Consider the following 19,778-nt stretch of genomic DNA (forward strand, 5'->3'; position numbering starts at 1 on the left):
GGGCCCAGCCCCTGCAGCCTTTCTTAGACCTGAGGATTTTCCATCATCGAGACTGCCAACAGGGCGGCCAGATGGCTCAGTTGGTTAGAGCGCGAGCTCTGAACATTAGGGTTGCGGGTTGGATTCCCACATGGGCCAGTGAGCTGTGCCCTCCACAGCCAAATTGAAGACAATGAGCTGCTGCTGAGCTTCCAGAGGGGCAGCCGGATGGCTCAGTTTGTTAGAGTGCAATCTCTGAACAACACGGTTGCCGGTTCAATTCCCGCATGGGATGGTGGGCTGTACCCCCTGCAACTAAAGATTGAAAACAGCAACTGGACTTGGAGCTGAGCTGCGCCCTCCACAACTAGATTGAAGGAAAATAACTTGGAGCTGATGGGCCCTGGAGAAACACACTGTTCCCCAATAAATTTTTTTTAAAAAAAGAGAGACTGGCAACAACTTCCCCAGCCCCCGTGACAGCAACTTCCCCACCCCTACTGACAGATCAGCTAGTATAAGCTGCTTCAGCCACAGAGTGGAATATTGAGTGGAATATTGTTCAACAATAAAAAGCTGTCTACTGAAGGTTTGTAGACATTCTATTTTCGTACACGGTGCTGCTTGAAAGTGTAAACTGAGGCAATCCCTACAGAGGGCAATTAGGCAACAGCTCTCAAAATTGCAAATGTCCAGAGCCTTTGACCCAGCAATCCCATTCAGAGGAACTCATTTTAATGTGTGTGTGTGTGTGTGTGGGGGTGAGGAACCACCTGTGATTGGAAAGGATCTACATGTCCATCCTTTGGGACATGTAGGAACATAAATGAGTGACAGTACATCCATCTCATAGAATACTATACACAGTGAAGAAAAAGGAACAAATACTCAATATGCTGATTTGGAACACTCTAAAATAGATTGGGGGAATAAAGCAAGATGCAGAATAGTAAGTAATCTACCTGCGTGCAGAGAAAACACTGAAAAAGAATTTTTACAGATGTATTTACTTGTATATTATAGAATAACTGGAAAGATATATGTATAATAAACTGGAAACGGAGATTGTGGGGAGAGGAATGGAGTGGAGAGAGACCTTTCATCAGATCCCCGTGTTTTGAATGCTGCAGCCTACGGATGTTTTCCTTCTAAATCCAAATTTCTCAAACTCCTTGGAGCTGTGTTGGTGAAGTCCTGGCAGGCTGGCGCCAGGGATTGGGTCCCCTCCTCTGGTAACTGGCCTGGCGCAGCTCTGCTCAGGTCCCTCCTCTTCTTGACGCCAGCCCTCTCTGCAATTACTGGGCAGACGACACCCTGCGCCCCGTACCCGGCTGCTGTGCAGCTTTGGACGCTCACTCAGAGGGCTTCCCCTTCCCTATCCCCTTCCTCAAACCCCTGAGCCTAAACAATGGATCCCCAGTGCTGTCTCAGGCAGGTGGGTATGAGCTGTCCTCCCTGGGCCGCCGCCGAGCCACCCGCTCCAGACCTCCTTCCTCCGCTGGCGCCCCACCCTCTCTAGCCTTGGCAGAGCTGGGACGCTTCTGCACCGCCCCTCCGGAGCAGCATGGTGAGGGGTCAGAGCCGTCCAGAAAAGGCGGCGCTCACGGCCCCCGGCCGCACTCCTGATTCCCAGCCTCCTGCGTCCCACCCGCCCACCCTTTGGTCCTGCTGCCACTGCCGGGGAACCCGGGGAGTGCAGGCGTCGGGTGTGCGCGCGCCCACCAGGCCCCGCCGACTCGATCCCTGCAGCGGCTGGGCCTGGGCCCACGTAAGAAATCCTTCGGCCCCTCGGTGGCCGCCGAGAGCCCTGTGCTCGGGAGAACATGGGGAAGTGTCAACACTTTCTGGGACCTGAGTACTCTAGGTCCTCCACGTCCACCCCACGCTGGGTTCACCCTCCCTGTACCCTTTCCCCATGTGCTGTCTGCCCGGCCCCACTCCACGCCAGGGTCTCCCTGGGATCCTCCGGCTGCCGCTCAGGGTGGGGAGCGGCAGCGCCCGGGTGTAAGAGGTCTGGAGGACGTGTCGCAGCGGGGTTTCGGCCTGAGGACGCCGGACCAGGGGCATGGAGGCTGTGCCTGAGCTCTGCCCTGCCGACTGCGCCCGTCCCTCCACCCACCCGGTTCCCCTCATAAAGGCGAGCAGGGAGAGCGCCCCGACAGGGAGTCGGCCGTGGTGAGCCGGGCCCGCGGTCTCAGTTCTCCCTCTGGCTCGGGTCCGCGCCCCAGCGCACTCAGGCTTCGCTTTCACAACACGCGGCAGACAGATCACAGCCCCTTGACAGACGGAAGCCTTCCCGAACCTGCCCAGGGCTTCACGGCGCCCCCAACCATCGGAGCCATCGTCACCGCTTCTGCGCCCGGAGCTTTCCAGGGCAGGGCTGAACCCCCCGATCCAGCTCTGGCTGCACCTCACCCGGGGAACCAGGGTGCCCCTAAGACGGCAAGAGCAGGGTCAGGCCTTGCGAGGGAGCCGGGGGTCACCGAATTGGCCAGAGGAGTCTCCCAGAAGCTCAGCAGGGTCGTGTTTTTTTTTGCTGCAGGGTGATATCTCAAGACCAGGGTGTGTGCACATGTAGGGGCTGCCCCCCATACCCGACCCCATTTCCAAGGGCTTCCCTGCCACAGAGGAATCCAGCTCAGGATTGCTGACCAAAATATACCTTTTCAAACTGAAAGTATTCTTCAAAGGTGTCTCCAGGGAATTGTTCCAGAATGATTTGAGTTTTGTTATTTCCATGCAAGACAAACTTTTCTCAAATTCTACAGAATCCTGCAAGTGGGAACCAGGGAGTGTCATTTCCAGAGGTTTTACTGCAAGACTTGTACCTCTCAATACACACACAGATGTGGGAACAGAGCTCTGGCTAAGGGGGGGTGTCAGGGAAATCGGCAGGCCCCCAATACCTCATTATCTACCTGATGGTCCCCAGAGTTCATCTGGAGGGCCATATACAGACTACAGACAGGAACAGAAGAAAAGCACTTAAGTTGGAGGAAAAAAAGAAAAAAGCCAGACAGATACCATGTCCGGCTCTGGGATGAGGCTGCTCATTTTCCATGACTTCTGCTTGAAACCATTCAACTCTGGCTGGCGTGTGCTGAACAAATATTTAACAGAAGCCTTTAGATATGGGTGCCCCTGAGGGAAAACATCCAAGTTGACCTTGGTGGTGTAAAGTGTGGCAACTATTACCTCATCCTCAGGAGGCCGAGACTGAACACCAGCGGCTTCTCTTCTGTAGGAAGGCCCCGAGGGGCAGAATGGCTGATCCAAGACCCCACTCTATTTCACGGTCAGTAGCAGGGCTGGGCTGCAGGACTTATCTTCAGTGAAGCACCAGTGTGTTACCAGGAACTGTTGGGAGGCTGGTGGGGGCTGAGCGCCTCCGGGCAGCACTGAGGAGACACCGAAACACCAACGCCGCTGCCGCCACCAGCTGATGCAAGTTTTATTGAGACAATGTACAAACAGGCCATGGAAACAAGGGTTTGATGCCAGGACCAACAACGTAAAATGGAATACAAAAATAAAAAGGCACTAATCTGTTAAGAAAAGACACTCGATGTATTCTAAGAATATAGGTCATTTAATACTGTTAATTTTATAGCACAAAATAAAACAAGCTATGATCCCCAAAAATAATTTTAAAAGCTTACACAGAAAATATTATTGCCTGAAGTTTATGATCTTTAAGTTACAGGTCAAAAGAGTTTTGTGTTGTTTTTGTTGTTTGAAAACACACAGTGAAGACTGTCTAGAAGCAAGGCCACTGTTCCTCCTGCAGAGACAACGACCCTGTCTCAGAGAACTGTCCTTCTACTCCTTCAGAATATACAACTAGCTCAGTGTCCACACTGACAGCAGTTACTGGGACACTGATCTCGGGTCCCAGAGGGCGGAGTTTGAGGCAGAGCTCAGTGGTGTCCACAGAAAGCATTAGTCTTAGGTACTGTGTTAAAACAAGAATCCACTCATTTTTAAGAGGTTAATGAACATAATATTAAAGGATTAAATTATAAACACCTGGCACAAAAACATATCATCCCTTTTCAAAAATAACATGTTCATATTCCTCTGAGCAAACATTACAAGAGCAGTGGCCGTCTGCTTGGCCTGCCTTGTCTGTAAACAGCTGTAAAAGAAAGTTAGCACAGTGCCAGGGATGCTTGAGCTCCAAGGGGGGAGCAGTCGTCCTTCCCTCCTTTCAGTTTCCCAACCATGAGTACAGGTGTCTCGTCTGGGTGACCAAAGTCGTCAAATGGCAGCCAGTCAGTGCGTCCTCCTCTTCGTTACCATGTCATCAGGGGCACCACACCGCACAGAAACGACAAGGATGATTCCTGCGTTGGAAGTTCCTTCCCAGGATAAATAAATTTTGAATCAAACTGTCAATGCCCTTTAGGATGTAATCTGTTCACGTCCCAACTGAGTTAATTTAACATTCAAATATTTTCTTAAATGACAGAGCAGAGCAGAGCAGATCAAGTAGCAATAATGAACAATCTTAAACGAGGGAAGGCAGCTCCTCTGGAAGATTCACACTGCTTTCTGAAGCAGTTTCCCAGCCCACTGGGGAACCCAGGCATGAAGCTGAGGTGGGGGTGCTGTTTTCTGTATATTTAGTGTGAAAAAGAATTTCCCTGCCTGATTAAAAAACTAATAAGGTTCTAAGTCAAAAAGGTCCTACTTTTGGCACGTATCTTGAGAGTTCAGAACTTAAGGCTCAGCTTATTTTAGGATCCGAGTCTCCTGGGCAGTTGTGGAGACATGGCTGCGGGCGCAAGTGATGAGCAGACTTCCTGGGAAGCCAAACCTGATTCTCAAGTGCTCCACGTGCCGTAGAGTCTTGCTATATTGGACAGCAGATACGGCTGAAAGGGAACCATGCTTTCCAAAAGGGTCATTTACTGCTTAGATTTGTAGCCAACCACTGCCATAAAAGGTGCCAAGCCCCTCCGCTAAATTTAGTTTTAAAAAACCTTATGGTTTGTGCCCTCTGTGAACAAGGCACATATTTCACCTTCTGCGAGACACTCTCCTCAAGTACTGAGTCACTGGCTGAAAGGCAAGTGCTGTTTCCAGGCAGAGTGTGGGGATCCTGGCACACATGTATCACTTGTTGTGGGTGCTAGATCAGGCCTGAATTCCAAACAAGAGGCAACGCAATTGGACGGGTACCTTCCGAGCCAGAGGTGACCCCAGTTCTCAATGATTAGGAAGAGCCGGTTGCTGTCTTTTTCAGGAAAAACCCAGACGGGCAGCCACAGTGATAGTTTTTCCAACTGACCATCAATTTTGTCACAGAGGAGCACTCTCAAGATTCTTTAATATGGCGGTTACCTGCCTGACAGAAGACTGATTTGAAGAGAAATCAAAGAATTGTTGTTTTGCTGATTCTGTCACCAGAATGTATTGCTGTAACCCTCAACACCTAAGACCCTTGGGAACCAGGGCCATGGTTGTAGCAGATGTTCAGTAAATGACACAGAGCTGCTCATCAGGTGGCTGCTACATCTCTAGGTCTGCTGTATTCCTTCTGCGCTGAGGCCTGTCTTCATCAGTGTCCAAAATATAGAGCAGACTGAAAAACTGCAGGAAGGTTTCAGAATTCTTGTCTGCTAGAGCCAGCAGACAAGGAATCAGTCACACATTGGTACCAGCCGGCTTGGATAAACAGGCCTCTTTCAGCTAAAGGGAAAACTGTAACATCAAACTGGTAAATGGTTAATGATAAACTGGTTAATGGTTCCCCCTAGTCACGACAACATCAGACATCAAACGCATTAACACACTTCCAGGGCCTGCATTTTCTTTGCTTGGGAGCATCGCGAGCACACGGACAGGAGCCAGGATTAGCAGTACCGTCTTTCCCCGGCAGCCTGGCGAGCCTGGGCGGGGGCAGGGACGACTGGGCTTCAGAGAGCAGAATTTAAAGATTCATTAATGAATTCAATGATTCTATGAACGACCTCACTTTTTAAAGAAACCTGAAGTCTTATACTTCAAGTTCAACTTATACAAACTTGAAGTTCAACAGGTACATTCTCTGAAACATGACAGAAAACCAGCCAAGCGCCCCACTACCACCAATGCCCTTGTCACTGGCAAACAAGGTAAGCACAGGTTTTCCCCAAATCGCCCTCCACGTGTTGCTGCTGGGAACTACACAATCCAAGAGGCTGCCCACACAGCTTGGCACACGACTGCTGATATTTGTGTGTGTTGTTTGCTGCATGGCAAAACAAGATACTGTTGGCAACCAAGACAATAAAGGCCTCTACTTCAGGGTTGTTTTTTTCTTTTTTTTCTTTCATATTCCTGTAGTTACAGCAGCTTCAATTTAGAAGCTCAGAGGCTTGTGCCATTCCTTGTGATAATATAAAAACCCAACCTGCTACTTAAAAACCTGTTAGAATACACAAGTCTAATTAAGTCTTCCAAAATCAAACCAAAAGGAAAAAAAAAAGCAAAGCCAGATTTAGGGAGTTTAGGACAGAATTCCCTCTTAAGGGTCACTTGCTCTGTTCTTCCAAGGAAAAACAAAATGGTGACTGAGCCACTGCTTTAAGGAACAGCAACGTGCAATGTCTCGCCACAGCCTCAAGCTTTCTCTCATGAACATGGCAGAATCAGTCACAAGTACAGCAAACAGGGTAGTGATGAGAAGGCCCTTTCCTTGTCAATTCTCTTCACTTGTGTGCTTCCACCAGTATTTCCAGTTTATGATCCAAAAGAACTCTAAACTTGGCTCCTCTTTGACAATTATGACTATGATACAAATGCCGAGGCAGCCACGGTGTGCATTCCAAACGTGTACGAGTCCGCCAGTCTGCAGAAAGCTGGACGTCGGCAATGCAGTGTAACTTGCCTATGCGACAGACGCTTTCCCACTCAAAGGAAACTATGTATGGACAGGGAGAACGATGAAGCAGCAGGAAACAGGGCAACATCAATCACTCATTTTCATCTGGGTTTTGAGGGTCAAAGATTTTGACATGCGTAAAGGGGAAAAGCCCTTTGCGCCCGTTCACTTCGCCTTCCCACTGGCCATTTATATTCATCCTTGTGACTTTCACAATGTCACCAACCTGTAAAGATGGAGAAAGAAGACAAAGTCAGCATTTTCTCTGCAAACTAAAGAAAAAAAGAAAGTTACTATTAAATCACACACACTGTCTTATCCAAAGGAACCTATACATTTTTTTAGGACTCAACTTACCTTTTTCAATGCTTAAACTCAAGCAGTGCCAAAGATAAAAGGTGCTACCAATATTAGCCCAGTGTGCTTCTCTCCAACTAGCAAGAATGTGTGTTAAGTGAAGCAGCTCCAGAGCACAAAAGCAGCCTTTTTCTCTCTCCATATTGGCTACTAACTCCAATAGGACACAAATTTGACTCTGAGTTATGTCACACAAAAAAGGGTATTACAAAAACCTCTAACAGTTAGTCCATGGCCCAAATACGAGATCAGGCATTTTTAAGAAAGCACCAAGAAATAACTCCTTTTACATGGGGACTGGAAACACATTTGCGTAGGTGACTCAGTACCTCTACATATGCCACTGGGAAGCAGACAACCTATTAGGTTGGTGCAAAAGTAACTGCGGTTTAAAAGGTTAAAAAAATTACAAAAACGTCAATTACTTTTGCACCAACCTAATAACATTTTGCCAATGTCTACTGAGTTCGTAAACTTGGTAGTTCTTTCCTGAGACGACCACATATCAACATAAGGGCTCAGGCTGCAAAGAGCAGGGGTGCAGGAGGGCTGGGGGAGAAGGCCCAAATAGGATGGGGAAGGAAATGAGCCCCTGTGGAGCGTGCTGCATGGGCCTGGGTTTCTACTTCAATGGCACTGCGAGTCGGGGACTGGCCCGGTGGCCGTTTTCACACTGATCTGCACCTGCAGGGCTCCCTCAGCCGTGCTATCCCCAACTATCCCCAACGTACACCGACTTCCTATAAGGTAGGCTGCGGTAACAGATCCAGAGGCAGGCGCCCTCCCCAAGGTCACCGGCTGGGCCACCAGGAAGCAGGGGGTACAAAGCTAGGCGCTCCCAGTCTCGGCTGCCTGTGTCCTTGCCATCTGGCACTGGCACCTAGGATCACTCAGCCTCCCCTCCTCCCAGGCTCTTCTCACCAAAACACCCTCTGTCCTTAATGTCCTGTCTTTGTAACTTCCCCCTGTGAACGCAGACCGGCTGCTATGAGTTTTCTACCTTCCCATCCTTGATTATTTAATTTTATCATTCTACTTGCTCTCTAGGATGCACGAGCCCACACATACAGAACAGCTTGTGACTCCCCAAACCTACTGAGAAATAAGACTGCAGTCACTACATCTCCACGGAAAACAGCACTATTACCAAATGGAACTTCTCGTCTTGTGGAAACTAGCTTATTCTGAGTACTCACCAAAACGACAATGGAAAAAAAGAACTCTATCCCCTGAGGCTCCCTGGTTAAAACACAGTACAAATTCAGTTAAAAAAAAAAATTTCCCCTTTAAATTCCCTGTCTGAATTCTGACTCACACTCCTTTACTTAGAAGAACCACCAATTCAACTGTAGGATGGCTTATAAAGAGTTATTCTGGTAATTAGTAATTAGATTTCAAAAAATGAGAAGTTCTAAGACAAAAATAAAATGTACTAGATATGCATATGAGAAAAACAAGATGTAAAAAATCAACTGCATGCATTTAATTTTATAAATTAAATGATTATAATTAATGTTACAGGCTCAACTGAAACACCCAAGTTGAACAATTAACATCTGAAGCTTAACAACCAAGAATTCTATTTTTCAGACTTGTATTAAAAATTAAGTTGTAGGGGTGGCCGGTTAGCTCAGTTGGTTAGAGCGTGGCGCTAATAACACCACCAAGGTGTCAGTTTGATCCCCACATGGGCCACTGTGAGCTGTGCCCTCCTTAAAAAATAAATAAATAAATAAGTTGTAAAATACTTTAGTGGAAAATATCACAACTAAAAAGACATGTGTTCTCTTGCTTTGCCTTAAAAGGAAATACAAATTTGGGAGAGAGAGTAAATTGATTTACTATAAGAATTACGTTTTAAAATATTTGGGACATACTAAAGACGTCTGAAATACAGATTATTTTAAGATCAGTGCTTGGAGTCTAAGTATTGCGCCCTCTCTCTCCATGTCACAATGTTTTTATTTAGATAGTAGAAAGAGAAATGTCTTTCTTTCTTAAAAACATTTGGGATAATCACAAATGTTTTTGATAATTATGAAAATATTCATATTCTTTGGAGCAGATCATAGATTTAGTTTTTATAATTTGTATATCCTTTTCCTACTGTACAGAAGTCGCAAAACAGGAAAACTTTAATTATGATCATATTTCTGTTTCTAGTAGAGACACTTTTCAGGTCTGCGTATCAGGAAATCTCTATTGTGATGAGAACTTTGAGTCATAGTAGAGACTTTGTAGAAAGCACGTAGCTGGAAGCTGAAATTGAGGAAAATCTGGAATCATGACTCGTGTCCAATCTAATTGTTTCAACCCATTTTTTAAAAAGGACTATTTCAGTACAAACATAAGACATTAATAATGAAACTTATTTAACACACAAATTAAATTCAGGCCTAGGTGAGCAGCGAGAATCCTGCTGCAGGCAGGAGCTCCTCAGACAGTACAAACCATGGGCCCCTGCAGCTGGACCAGCCCCCCGATTCCCCTGAGCTCTGCACTGCGTCTCCTCTAGGGTCTTGACCTCGTTAAGCCTTTCAGTGCAGAACCTGCTGTCTTGTTGCTGGGAGAGCAATGAGGCCATTGAGACGAGGAGCGTCACTGTCCTGCTTTTCTCTCCAACTTATGATTATATTCTTTCCTCATCTCCTTTTCACCTAAGAAAACAGACTGCCTCTTTATTTTTAAAATAATGAAATAAAAACTCATGGATAGAAAACTGAGATCATTCCAAATTAATTTCTATTTATTGCTAATTACAAACACAGAAAATGTAATTAATGGATAAAGTAAATATACAGAAAGCAAGGACAAGTAAGAGGGTGTGCGACGTACACCTGCAGAGGCCTCAGTGAGGAAAGAGGAGGGGGGTCGGCCAAGCAAACACCCAGGTGGCCTCTTCTGTACTAAGGGGCAATGTCCCGAGGGCACCTGGGCAGTCTGCAGGCAGGCACGCAGACCCAGACGTCAGATCGGACTATGACATGATGTTAAAGAAAAAAGGCTAAGGCAAGAATGAGCTGAGACTTTAAAAAAAACCACACAAAAAAACAAGAAAACTGAAACTACAGTTTTGGGCTGATGGATGCGGTTGACAGGATGACAGAATCAATGGCTTCTCCCTGTGACTGAAGTTTCTGTTTGCCCACTCATTTGATGTCCTATAAAAAATACTTCGGAATCCTGTCTTTTATCTATGCCATCTCTATCTTCAAATGGATTCCAGATGCTCAGAGAGCACACATTTTGCCACAAGTTTGTAATCTTAGTCTGCCTTACCGATGTTTGATAAATGTGGAAGAAAACAAAAGTCTCACCTTCCCCAAAACCTGGCCCTGGGCAACCCTTCCCATTTTTTGGATGCACTCGTCCCTCCAGTCAGGGGGACAAGGAATATATTCTGACCTCCTGTTAATGCTCCCGCCTCTGGTTCTCCCCAGCCTCTCACTACCTGGCTCTGCCCGCCCAGCCATCCTGCCCTGATCCCCCTTCCATCATCTATGGCACCCCAGCCCAACCAGCCAACTCCTAGTCACCGTCCTCTCCTACAGCCAGACCCTGCCGACCACACTCTGGCTCTTGCTCCACCGCTTCCCCAAGGCCCTCCTGACGGCTCGCGTCAACAGCCCGAGTCCACTTCTCGACTTCGAACGCTCTACGGCACCCGAAATGGGAGACCACCCACCTCCCTCATTCCCCCATTGCCCCACCCCTCTTTTTGTGGTGTTCTATAAAATAACCCTGCCAGGTGGGCACCTCCCATTGGTATTAGTGGAAAGCAAGGCTCTGCGATGTCAGGAGGTCAGGCTCCTTACTTATCCTCCAGGATTCTGGCCGACTCCCCCAAGGAGGCTCCATTTGGCTCCTCCATGCCCCCCTCCCCACCCCCAATACACACACTAACGTAATACAGCACTCTCTGCATGAGGGAACTTGCTTTGCCATGTTCTACTTCATGTCACAGGTTTCTTAAAAACTACTTTCCAGAGAAAGCTGCAGAATCAAAGAAAAGAGAGAAAACTATGGGTTGCAGTCCCCCACATGCTGGGCAGAGATGGCCAAGCAGAGGAGCATGGTTCAGGAGGACAGACGTGACAGGCACAAGCGCCTAAGGACAGTAAAAGACAGACCTTGCAGCAGCAACAGCAACCACCACCACAACCACAACCACAACCACCACCACCACCACCACCATCACCACCACCACCACCCAGAATGGGTCACCGCTCTGCCTTTTAAACCCAACACCTTTCTCCGTACAAGAGCAACAGCCAAACTCCCGCCTTCAAGGATCTGCCTGATCTGGCTCCTGACTCTTCCCATCTCTGACCTCATTTCGTGCCCCTCTTTCCCTCCCCTCTAATCACACTGGCTTCCTTTCAATTTCTCAAACTTGCCCAGCTCTTTCCCAGATTTGGACTATATAACAGATGCAAGGACACGATGTGCTGGAAACGCAGTTATACAACTGTATATCTTAAGATATTAAAAATCATGTTCCAGGCTGTAGTCCAGAATCGCCAAGCTGGTCCTAAGAAACCTTGGACCTCTGCTCTTTTTTCAGTTGAAGAAACATAAACAACTCTGACCCAAATCAAACAAATCCCAAGGTAACACAAACCCCCTAATAAACACCTTATAAAGCTGCACGTGCAGACAATGAAAGCAGGACTGACCTCCAGTGGTAGTCACCATAGATGGGGTATTTATTTTGCTCAGAACACTGGGCTAGGCTCTATACTGTGTACTTAGAATACAACTTGAATATTAGACCTACCAAAAACTAAGCTCTACAAGACGCATGCTATCGCTTGTCTGCTTAGAACAGGTATAAGGTGGCACAGGGGCAGTGGTTTGTGCTATGAACTCTGGGCAGGACTGGACTGATTGATGTCCTGGTCCTGCCACTCTTAGTGACCACATGACCATCGCCAACTGCTCAAGTTGTGCAAGTTTCGGTTTCCTTCTGACTTCGAAAGGTGCCTGCAATAATTAAAGCAAGTACTATGTGGGAATCGTTACCCAGAACACCCAACGAAGTAAACAGTAGATGTTATGGGAGTGGAATTCCCAAAGAGAACTCCCATCTCCATGCTCATGTCCCCAGATGGTCACTGCTTCTGAAGCACTTTCGAAGAACTAGCATCAGCAGGGAGAAACACGGTATTCAAGTGGGTTTTCAACCTTGTTAACAAGGGTCCTTTCAAAACTGATGGGATGGGAAGGACGCCACGTTAGGATGAGAGGAGATGAGGGGCAGGCCTGCAAACTACTGTGATAGATCCTAAGCAACTGAGGAAGACGATGGAAAGATGAAGAAGAGGGTGAACCGAGTACTAAAAACTGCAAAGAACATGCAAACCTCATGCCTTTCAATTAACTTATAATTCTGACGGTCTTTATAATACTTTCCACAGGATTCTACCTAATCAATTTAATACAGTTTATTGCATATCTGTGGGGAAAATGAGCAGCTCAGTTCTTCTCCTCAAGGAACGGCTGTCTTCATTGTGGGATAGACAATAAATAACCCACTGTCCAGACATGGTAGACGCTCAATGAACATTTGTTAAATAATAAAAAGTTTATAAAAACCAGCAAGTAGTAGAAAAACAGTACTGAATCAACAAGGAGCTATTGCTTTGACTGAGGGAACCACACTAAGCAGAGATAGGTCAAGGTTCAGCCTAGGAAGAAAGAATGACTGGGAGACTGATAGCCATCTGGCCACTTAACGCATCATTCTGGCCTTGCAGGAACTCTCACTGGTCAAGAAGAGCACGTCAGTCCTCCTGCTGTTTTCTACCTTAGTCCAAAGCCCTTCACATGGGGAACAAGTCCCAGAACCCAACACAGAAAAGTGCCCTGGCTACGTTATGCTGCCCGCTGCCCACAATTAGAGGCCTGGCTATGGACCAGCTTCTTCCATGTCTCTACTGAATGGTGCTGGCTCAAATTCTTCACAGGCATCTTGCTGCTGCTCTCATCACTCTGATTCTGGTACAGTGCCCTTCCTTTGGCTTCACGGTAGGACTGAGCCCAAAGCAGCACTTGCTTTGGAGGAGACATCAATCTCGAAGTGGTTGGGTATCGATCAACTCAGTTCAAGGAACACTAAGCCTGGAAGATGTGACTAACCTTTATCAACAGATCAAGAGAAGACACATAACCTTATGCACCGTCTTTACTGACTGTGACCCTATGACAATCCTAATCATTCTCAGAACTGCCACATACTATCTTTGTGCCTGGTTGCACTTAGCACTTGGGGAGCGCACTCGGTAACTCTACAAGTAAGCACACACTGGGAAGACACTAGTCAGCCCCACTCTCTGTGTCTAGTGAGGACTATGCAAGAAGGCAAGAGTTAAATGTGCTGGCAACAGTTTCCTATAGCTCTGCTTGTCCAGAGTATGAACACAACAGCTCTGGAAATAATTCTACTGCCTGACTTCTAGCATTTGATTCCAAGAGCAGTCAAAGCCCTAGAAGGCCCAAGACCTGGTTGTCACAGCAGCTTTCTGCTTCCCCAACCAGCCTCCGTTCCCCACACGGACATTTGGAGAATGCAGGGCACAGCACATCTATAAAAATAAGATCCAGGGCACAATGAGTTACATTGGAATCAGAAGTTTTAACTTGGGTGACATGAATGGGTCTCAGAAATCAAAGAACATCCTGAAAGTATACGCAGAATTGTATGTAAATGCGTTAATGTATGTTGTTTTTCTGGAGAAAGATTCCACAGCTTTCACAAGATTCTCAGAGGGCTCTATAACCCAAAAAAGGTAACAAAACAAAACAAAAACCCATGTCCTACAATCACCAGGCAGTTTTCATCCTGCTATTTGTGACTTTCACTTGTTTATTCAAATCAATAAGTACTGAATATCTACGTGTCAAGCCCTGGAAAGATACAGTGAGAACAAAGCAGACAAACAGCCCTGCCCTCAAGGAGCTGCCTGAGGCCTTCACGTGTTTTAACGTTTTGCCTCTGTGCTCTTTGTGCACCTGTATGAATCAAAGCTGCTGGAGCTGGAGGCTTCAGAGGGCCCTCCTCGGCTGTGCTCTAAATCGCAGTCAGGTAGCCTCACGCGCTCTCACCTACAACCAGATGCTGTTTTTAACACAGAAGACTTAGTCTCTTCCTTGAAATTCCCATCATCTTTCAGGACAGTAACTTGGTTAGAGAGGGCTGCTTACTGGTTAACACTTCCTATGAAAACATAAGGATTTGTATTTTAGGATGGGCCAGGGCTTAAAGGTATCATAGGCCAGTATGCTGTGATGCAAGAGAATTGCGCTATGGAAAGGAAGAAGTAAAACTATCTCTATACGCAAATGACATGATCCTATATATATAAAATTCTAAAGAGTCCACAACAAAGCTATTAGAGGTAACAAAATTCAGCAAAGTTGCAGGGTACAAGACCAACACACAAATATCAGTTGTGTTTCTACACACCAGTATTGAACAATTAGGAATGCAATTCCAGGGGGAGGAGGGTTATCACTTTGTGAGGGGTGTAAATGTCTATTATGTTGCTTTATACACCTGAAACTAAAAAAGGGCAAGCGCTGCCATTCACAAAACCATCTAAAAGAATAAAATAACTGGGAATAAATTTAGCCAAGGTGAAAGACTAGTAAACCAAAAAATTACAAAACATTGCTAAAAGAAATTAAAGAAGACTTAAATAAATAAATGGAAAGACATCCTGTGTTCATGGATAGAAGACTTAATATTATCAAGATGTCAACACTACCCAACATGATCTACAAATTCAACATAATCCCTATCAAAATTCTAACGGCCTTATTTTATTTTATTTTTTGCACAAATGGAAAGGCTGGTCTTCAAATTCATATGGCATTGTAAGGCACCTGAATAGCCAAAACAATCTTGAAAAAGACCAACAAAGTTGGAAGACTCATACTTCCTGACTTCAATACTACACAAAGCCCAGTAATCACAACGGGTATTGGCATGCAGACAGACACACACAGACCAATGGAATAGAATTGAGAGTTCAGAAATAAGCCTACTATCAATTTTTAGGTGTACAATGGCCAACTGATTTTTTTTTTTTTTAATTTTATTGGGGAGGGGGAACGGGACTTTATTGGGAAACAGTGTGTACTTCCAGGACTTTTTTTTTTCCCAAGTCAAGTTGTTGTCCTTTCAATCTTAGTTGTGGAGGGCGTAGCTCAGCTCCAGGTCCAGTTGCCGTTGTTAGTTGCAGGGGCGGAGCTCACCATCCCTTGCGGGACTCGAGGCGCTGAACTGGCAACCTTGTGGTTGAGAGCCCACTGGCCCATGTGGGAATCAAACCGGCAGCCTTCGGAGTTAGGAGCATGGAGCTCTAACTGCCTGACCACAGGGCCGGCCCCGCCAATTGATTTTTGTGCCAAGTTCACTCAATGGGGAAAGAACAATCTCTTCAACAAATAGTGCTGGTACAACTGGATCCCCACATGCAAAAGAAATGATTTGGACCCCTACATCAAACCATATACAAAAATTAACTCCAAATAGATGAATGACCTAAATGTAAGAGCTAAAATCATTCAGACTCTCAGAAGAAAACACAGGGTTAAATCTTCATGACTTTGTATTTGGCGATGCATTCTTAGATGACATCAAAAGCATGAGTGGCAGGGCGGCCCGGTGGCTCAGGCGGTTGGAGCTCCGTGCTCCTAACTCTGAAGGCTGCCGGTTCAATTCCCACATGGGCCATGGGCTCTCAACCACAAGGTTGCCAGTTCGATTCCTCGACTCCCGCAAGGGATGGTGGGCTGCGCCCCTGCAATTAGAAAATGGCAACTGGACCTGGAGCTGAGCTGCACCCTCCACAACTAAGACTGAAAGGACAACAACTTGACTTGGAAAAAAGTCCTGGAAGTACACACTGTTCCCCAATAAAGTCCTGTACCCCTTTCCCAATAAAAAATCTTTAAAAAAAAAAGCATGAGTAGCAAAAGAAAAAATAGGTAAGTTGGACCTCATCAAAATTAAGGATGTGCATCAAAGTACACTATCAAGAAGTGAAAAGACAACCTACAGAATGAAAAAATATTTAGACATCAAATATCTGATGAGCTTAATATCCAGAATACACAAAGAACTGCTAAAACTCAACAAAAAACAACACAATTAAAAAATGAGCAAAGAACTCAAACATTTTCCCAAAGAAGATATAAAAATGGCCAAGCACCTGAAAAGATACTCAACATCCAGTAGGGATGGCTGTAATTAAAAAAACACAAAACAAAGAAAGTGTTGGCAAGAATGTAGAGAACTGTCACCCTTGTGTATTACTGGTGGGACTGTAAAGTGATATAGCCACTGTGGAAAAATGTGGCTGTCCCCAAACAATTAAACATAGTTACAATGTGACCTAGCAATTCTGCTAGGCATATACCAAAAAAATTAAAAACAGGTATTCACACAAAAACTTGTAGACAAGTGTTCATAACAACACTATTTTCAATAACCAGTAGGTGGAAATAGCTGGTGTCTATCACCTAATGAAACAGCTAAACAGCCATAAGAAGTTACATGCTACAATGTGGATGAACCTGGGAAAATGAAATAAGCCAGACCCAAAGGACAAATATTGCATGATTCCATGTATATGAGTTTTCTATAATAGGCAAATTCATACAGACAGAAGGTACATTAGAGGTTACCAGAGCCTCAGGTGAGGGGGGCTGGGGAGTTTATTATTGCTTAATGGTTACAGAGCTTCTGTTTGGGGTGATGAAAAAGTTTTGGAGATAGTGATGACTGTACAACACTGTAAATGTAATGAATATCACTGAATTGTACACCTAAAAATGGTAGACTGTTTTACATATCTCATCACAATTTTTTTTTTAAACTTTTACTTATTTGTGTTTTTCCAGAACCCATTAGTTCCAAGCCAAGTAGTTGTTCCAATCTGGTTGTGGAGGGTGCAGCTCACAGTGGCCCATGCGGGGATCGAACTGGCGACCTTGTTAAGAGCACTGCGCTCTAACCAACTGAGCTACCTGGCTGCCCCTCGCCACAATTTTTTTAAATGAATAATGTAACATGCTGAACACCACAGAGTTGTACGTTTTAAATGGGTAAATTGTATGACATGTGAATTATATCTCAATAAAACTGTTTTAAAAAAAGACTGTGGGCTGAGTCCTAGGTGTGCTACGTACCACCTGTGAGACTGTCAGCAAATCACACAAACCTCAAGTTCTAAGTGCATAAAATGGGACGGGTGCCACCTACTCCATAGGGCAGCCATGAGGATTAACTAAAATACTGTGAGGTCCCTAGCTACTGTGTTTCCCTGAAAATAAGACTGGGTCTTATATTAATTTTTGCTCCAAAAGATGCATTAGGGCTTATGTTCAGGGGATGTCATCCTGGAAAATCATGTTAGGGCTTATTTTCCGGTTAGGTCTTATTTTCGGGAAAACGCTGTACTGGTTCTTCTTACTGAACAGCTATTACCACACACAGAAAACTAAGGTGAGCATTGATGACCAGCCTGCACCACACTAGAGCCTCAATTTCATGGTTTTCTCACCCAATTTACATATTGAGGAAGAAAAACAAAAACCTTTAAAAAAACAATCTTCTTTGATTCACAACCCAATGAGAATATGATATGCTGTAAGACAAAAAGTATTATTAAAAATACAAGAACTGCGCAGACGGGTGGCTCAGTTGGTTAGAGCACGAGCTCTGGGCAATGGGGCTGCTGGTACGATTCCCACATGGGCCAGTGAGCTGCGCCCTCCACAACTAGAATGAAGTCAGTGAGCTGCCGCTCAGCTCCCCGGGGGCCAAATGGCTCAGCTGGTTGGAGCGTGGGCGCTCACCACAAGGTTGCCAGTTCAATTCCCGCAGGGATGATGGGCTGTGCCTCCTGCAACTAACAGGGGCAACTGGACCTGGAGCTGAGCTGCGCCCTCCACGGCTAAGATTCAAAGGACAACAACTTGACTTGGAAAAGTCCTGGAAGTATATACTGTTCCCCAATACAGTCCTGTTCCCCTCCCCCAATAAAATCTTTTAAAAAAAGAAAAAATACAACAACTTTCTAAAGAGTCCTACTTTTGACAGGTACTATGATTAAGGAAAAAGGCATTTTCAGTGCAGAAGTAGAGTCAACCAAATTCCTAAGACTAGGTGCTGGTAAGGATAACTGACACGACATTAAAAACAGAGGGAGGAGGAGGAGCCTGTCGTACTGATGAAATGGCCTGAATTCTTATGAAGCAGCTGAATGCGAGCTTGTGGGCATCTCTGACAAGCCTCTGTGAGAAAGGGCATCACTGCTGGAATGTGACCAGAAGGGAGCCAGTGGCCCCATGACATGTTAGGGAGGCTCTGACCCTGGATGGGTCTCCAGAGCTGAGCCGGATGCTTCGTGATGAACATATACACCCCTGACAGCACATACGTACAAACTACAGGTCACTTAGCTACAGGAACTCATGGATAATCCTTGAGACATTTAAAAAATACAACTGGCACTACTGAAACCTAGATTTGTTCTGTAGACAACTTCATCTCAGTAAGTACACAGAAGCAGCGACGAAGAAACTGCAAATGTGAAATTTAATTCTGACCAATGACGCAAAACCAACTGGTTGAAGTAGATAACTGAGAATTCCAGACCAGTTAGTCGTGAAGGAAGTGGTACCATGGGCCTTAAGGATGCCAATTCAAAAGATTTTGAAACCAGATGTCATCTAAAGACTAGGAGTTTTGAAATGGGGAGCAGATAATCCAGAAGAAATGTGAACAATACAATCACAGATGACCCCAATGGGAGTGAAGAGTAAGTATCTTGAGAATGCTGGTAAGCTCACACAAAGAACTCTGAGAGTCATAAAAAGCACATGCACCAAAGATGAAAAGATGTCTTTATATTGATAAGGACAGATACCTAAATATTGACTAAACACACTGGCAAACAGGAAGAAGAGTCCAATAGTGGTCTCTTGCCATGGAATTACATCACAGGACACGGGCAGACCTATGAAGGATCAGGTTTCTTGGTTCTGTTAAAACAGGGATGATGGCAAATTCTATAAAATGTAAAAGGTGAGCTTGAAATCAAACCTGCACAAAATTCTGGATGCAATTAGCAAATTATTTATTGCTTGATGACGCTTTAGGATGGGAAATGAGGTGTTTGGAAGGCAGCATGGACTCAACCAAGCACAAGTCACGCCAGACCACAACCTCACCGTCTTTTTTTAGATATGAGACATAGATCAGGAGAGACTGCAGAAGAGGACTTAGTACAAAGATCTGGACTGTGCTTTTATGAAACTGAGGAGGGCGGGAATCAATACGCTAAGAAGACACAATTAGGATTTTAAGATTCAGAGAATTGTACAGATGGTGTAAGACCAAAAAGGAAAAAAAAACCCCAAAAAACCAAAAAACTCAAGGGACAACCGTAGGGCAACGCACTGAAGTCAAATACTGGGCTAGGCAAATGCAGGAAGGGGACAGAGTGGTCTGTTTCTCCCTGGTGAAGAGCTAGAACGCAAGGAACTTAACTACCTGAGTCACCCAATA

General features: G+C 45.5%; 1 protein-coding gene across 1 annotated transcript in view; it reads right to left on the bottom strand.

Annotated features, from left to right (window-relative positions):
* Positions 1 to 3,406: 3,406 nt before the first annotated feature.
* CRKL (CRK like proto-oncogene, adaptor protein) overlaps positions 3,407 to 19,778 on the bottom strand; it is a 31,006-nt gene continuing 14,634 nt past the window's right edge. The window contains exon 3 of the mRNA XM_019710170.3: positions 3,407 to 7,070. Within this exon, the coding sequence (XP_019565729.1) occupies positions 6,936 to 7,070 (135 nt within the window). The 3' untranslated portion in view covers positions 3,407 to 6,935. The remainder of the gene's footprint in view (positions 7,071 to 19,778) is intronic.

The sequence above is a fragment of the Rhinolophus sinicus genome, chromosome 9, assembly GCF_057876585.1.
Source record: "Rhinolophus sinicus isolate RSI-liver-muscle chromosome 9, RSI-T2T, whole genome shotgun sequence".
NCBI classification, from domain to species: Eukaryota; Metazoa; Chordata; class Mammalia; order Chiroptera; family Rhinolophidae; genus Rhinolophus; species Rhinolophus sinicus.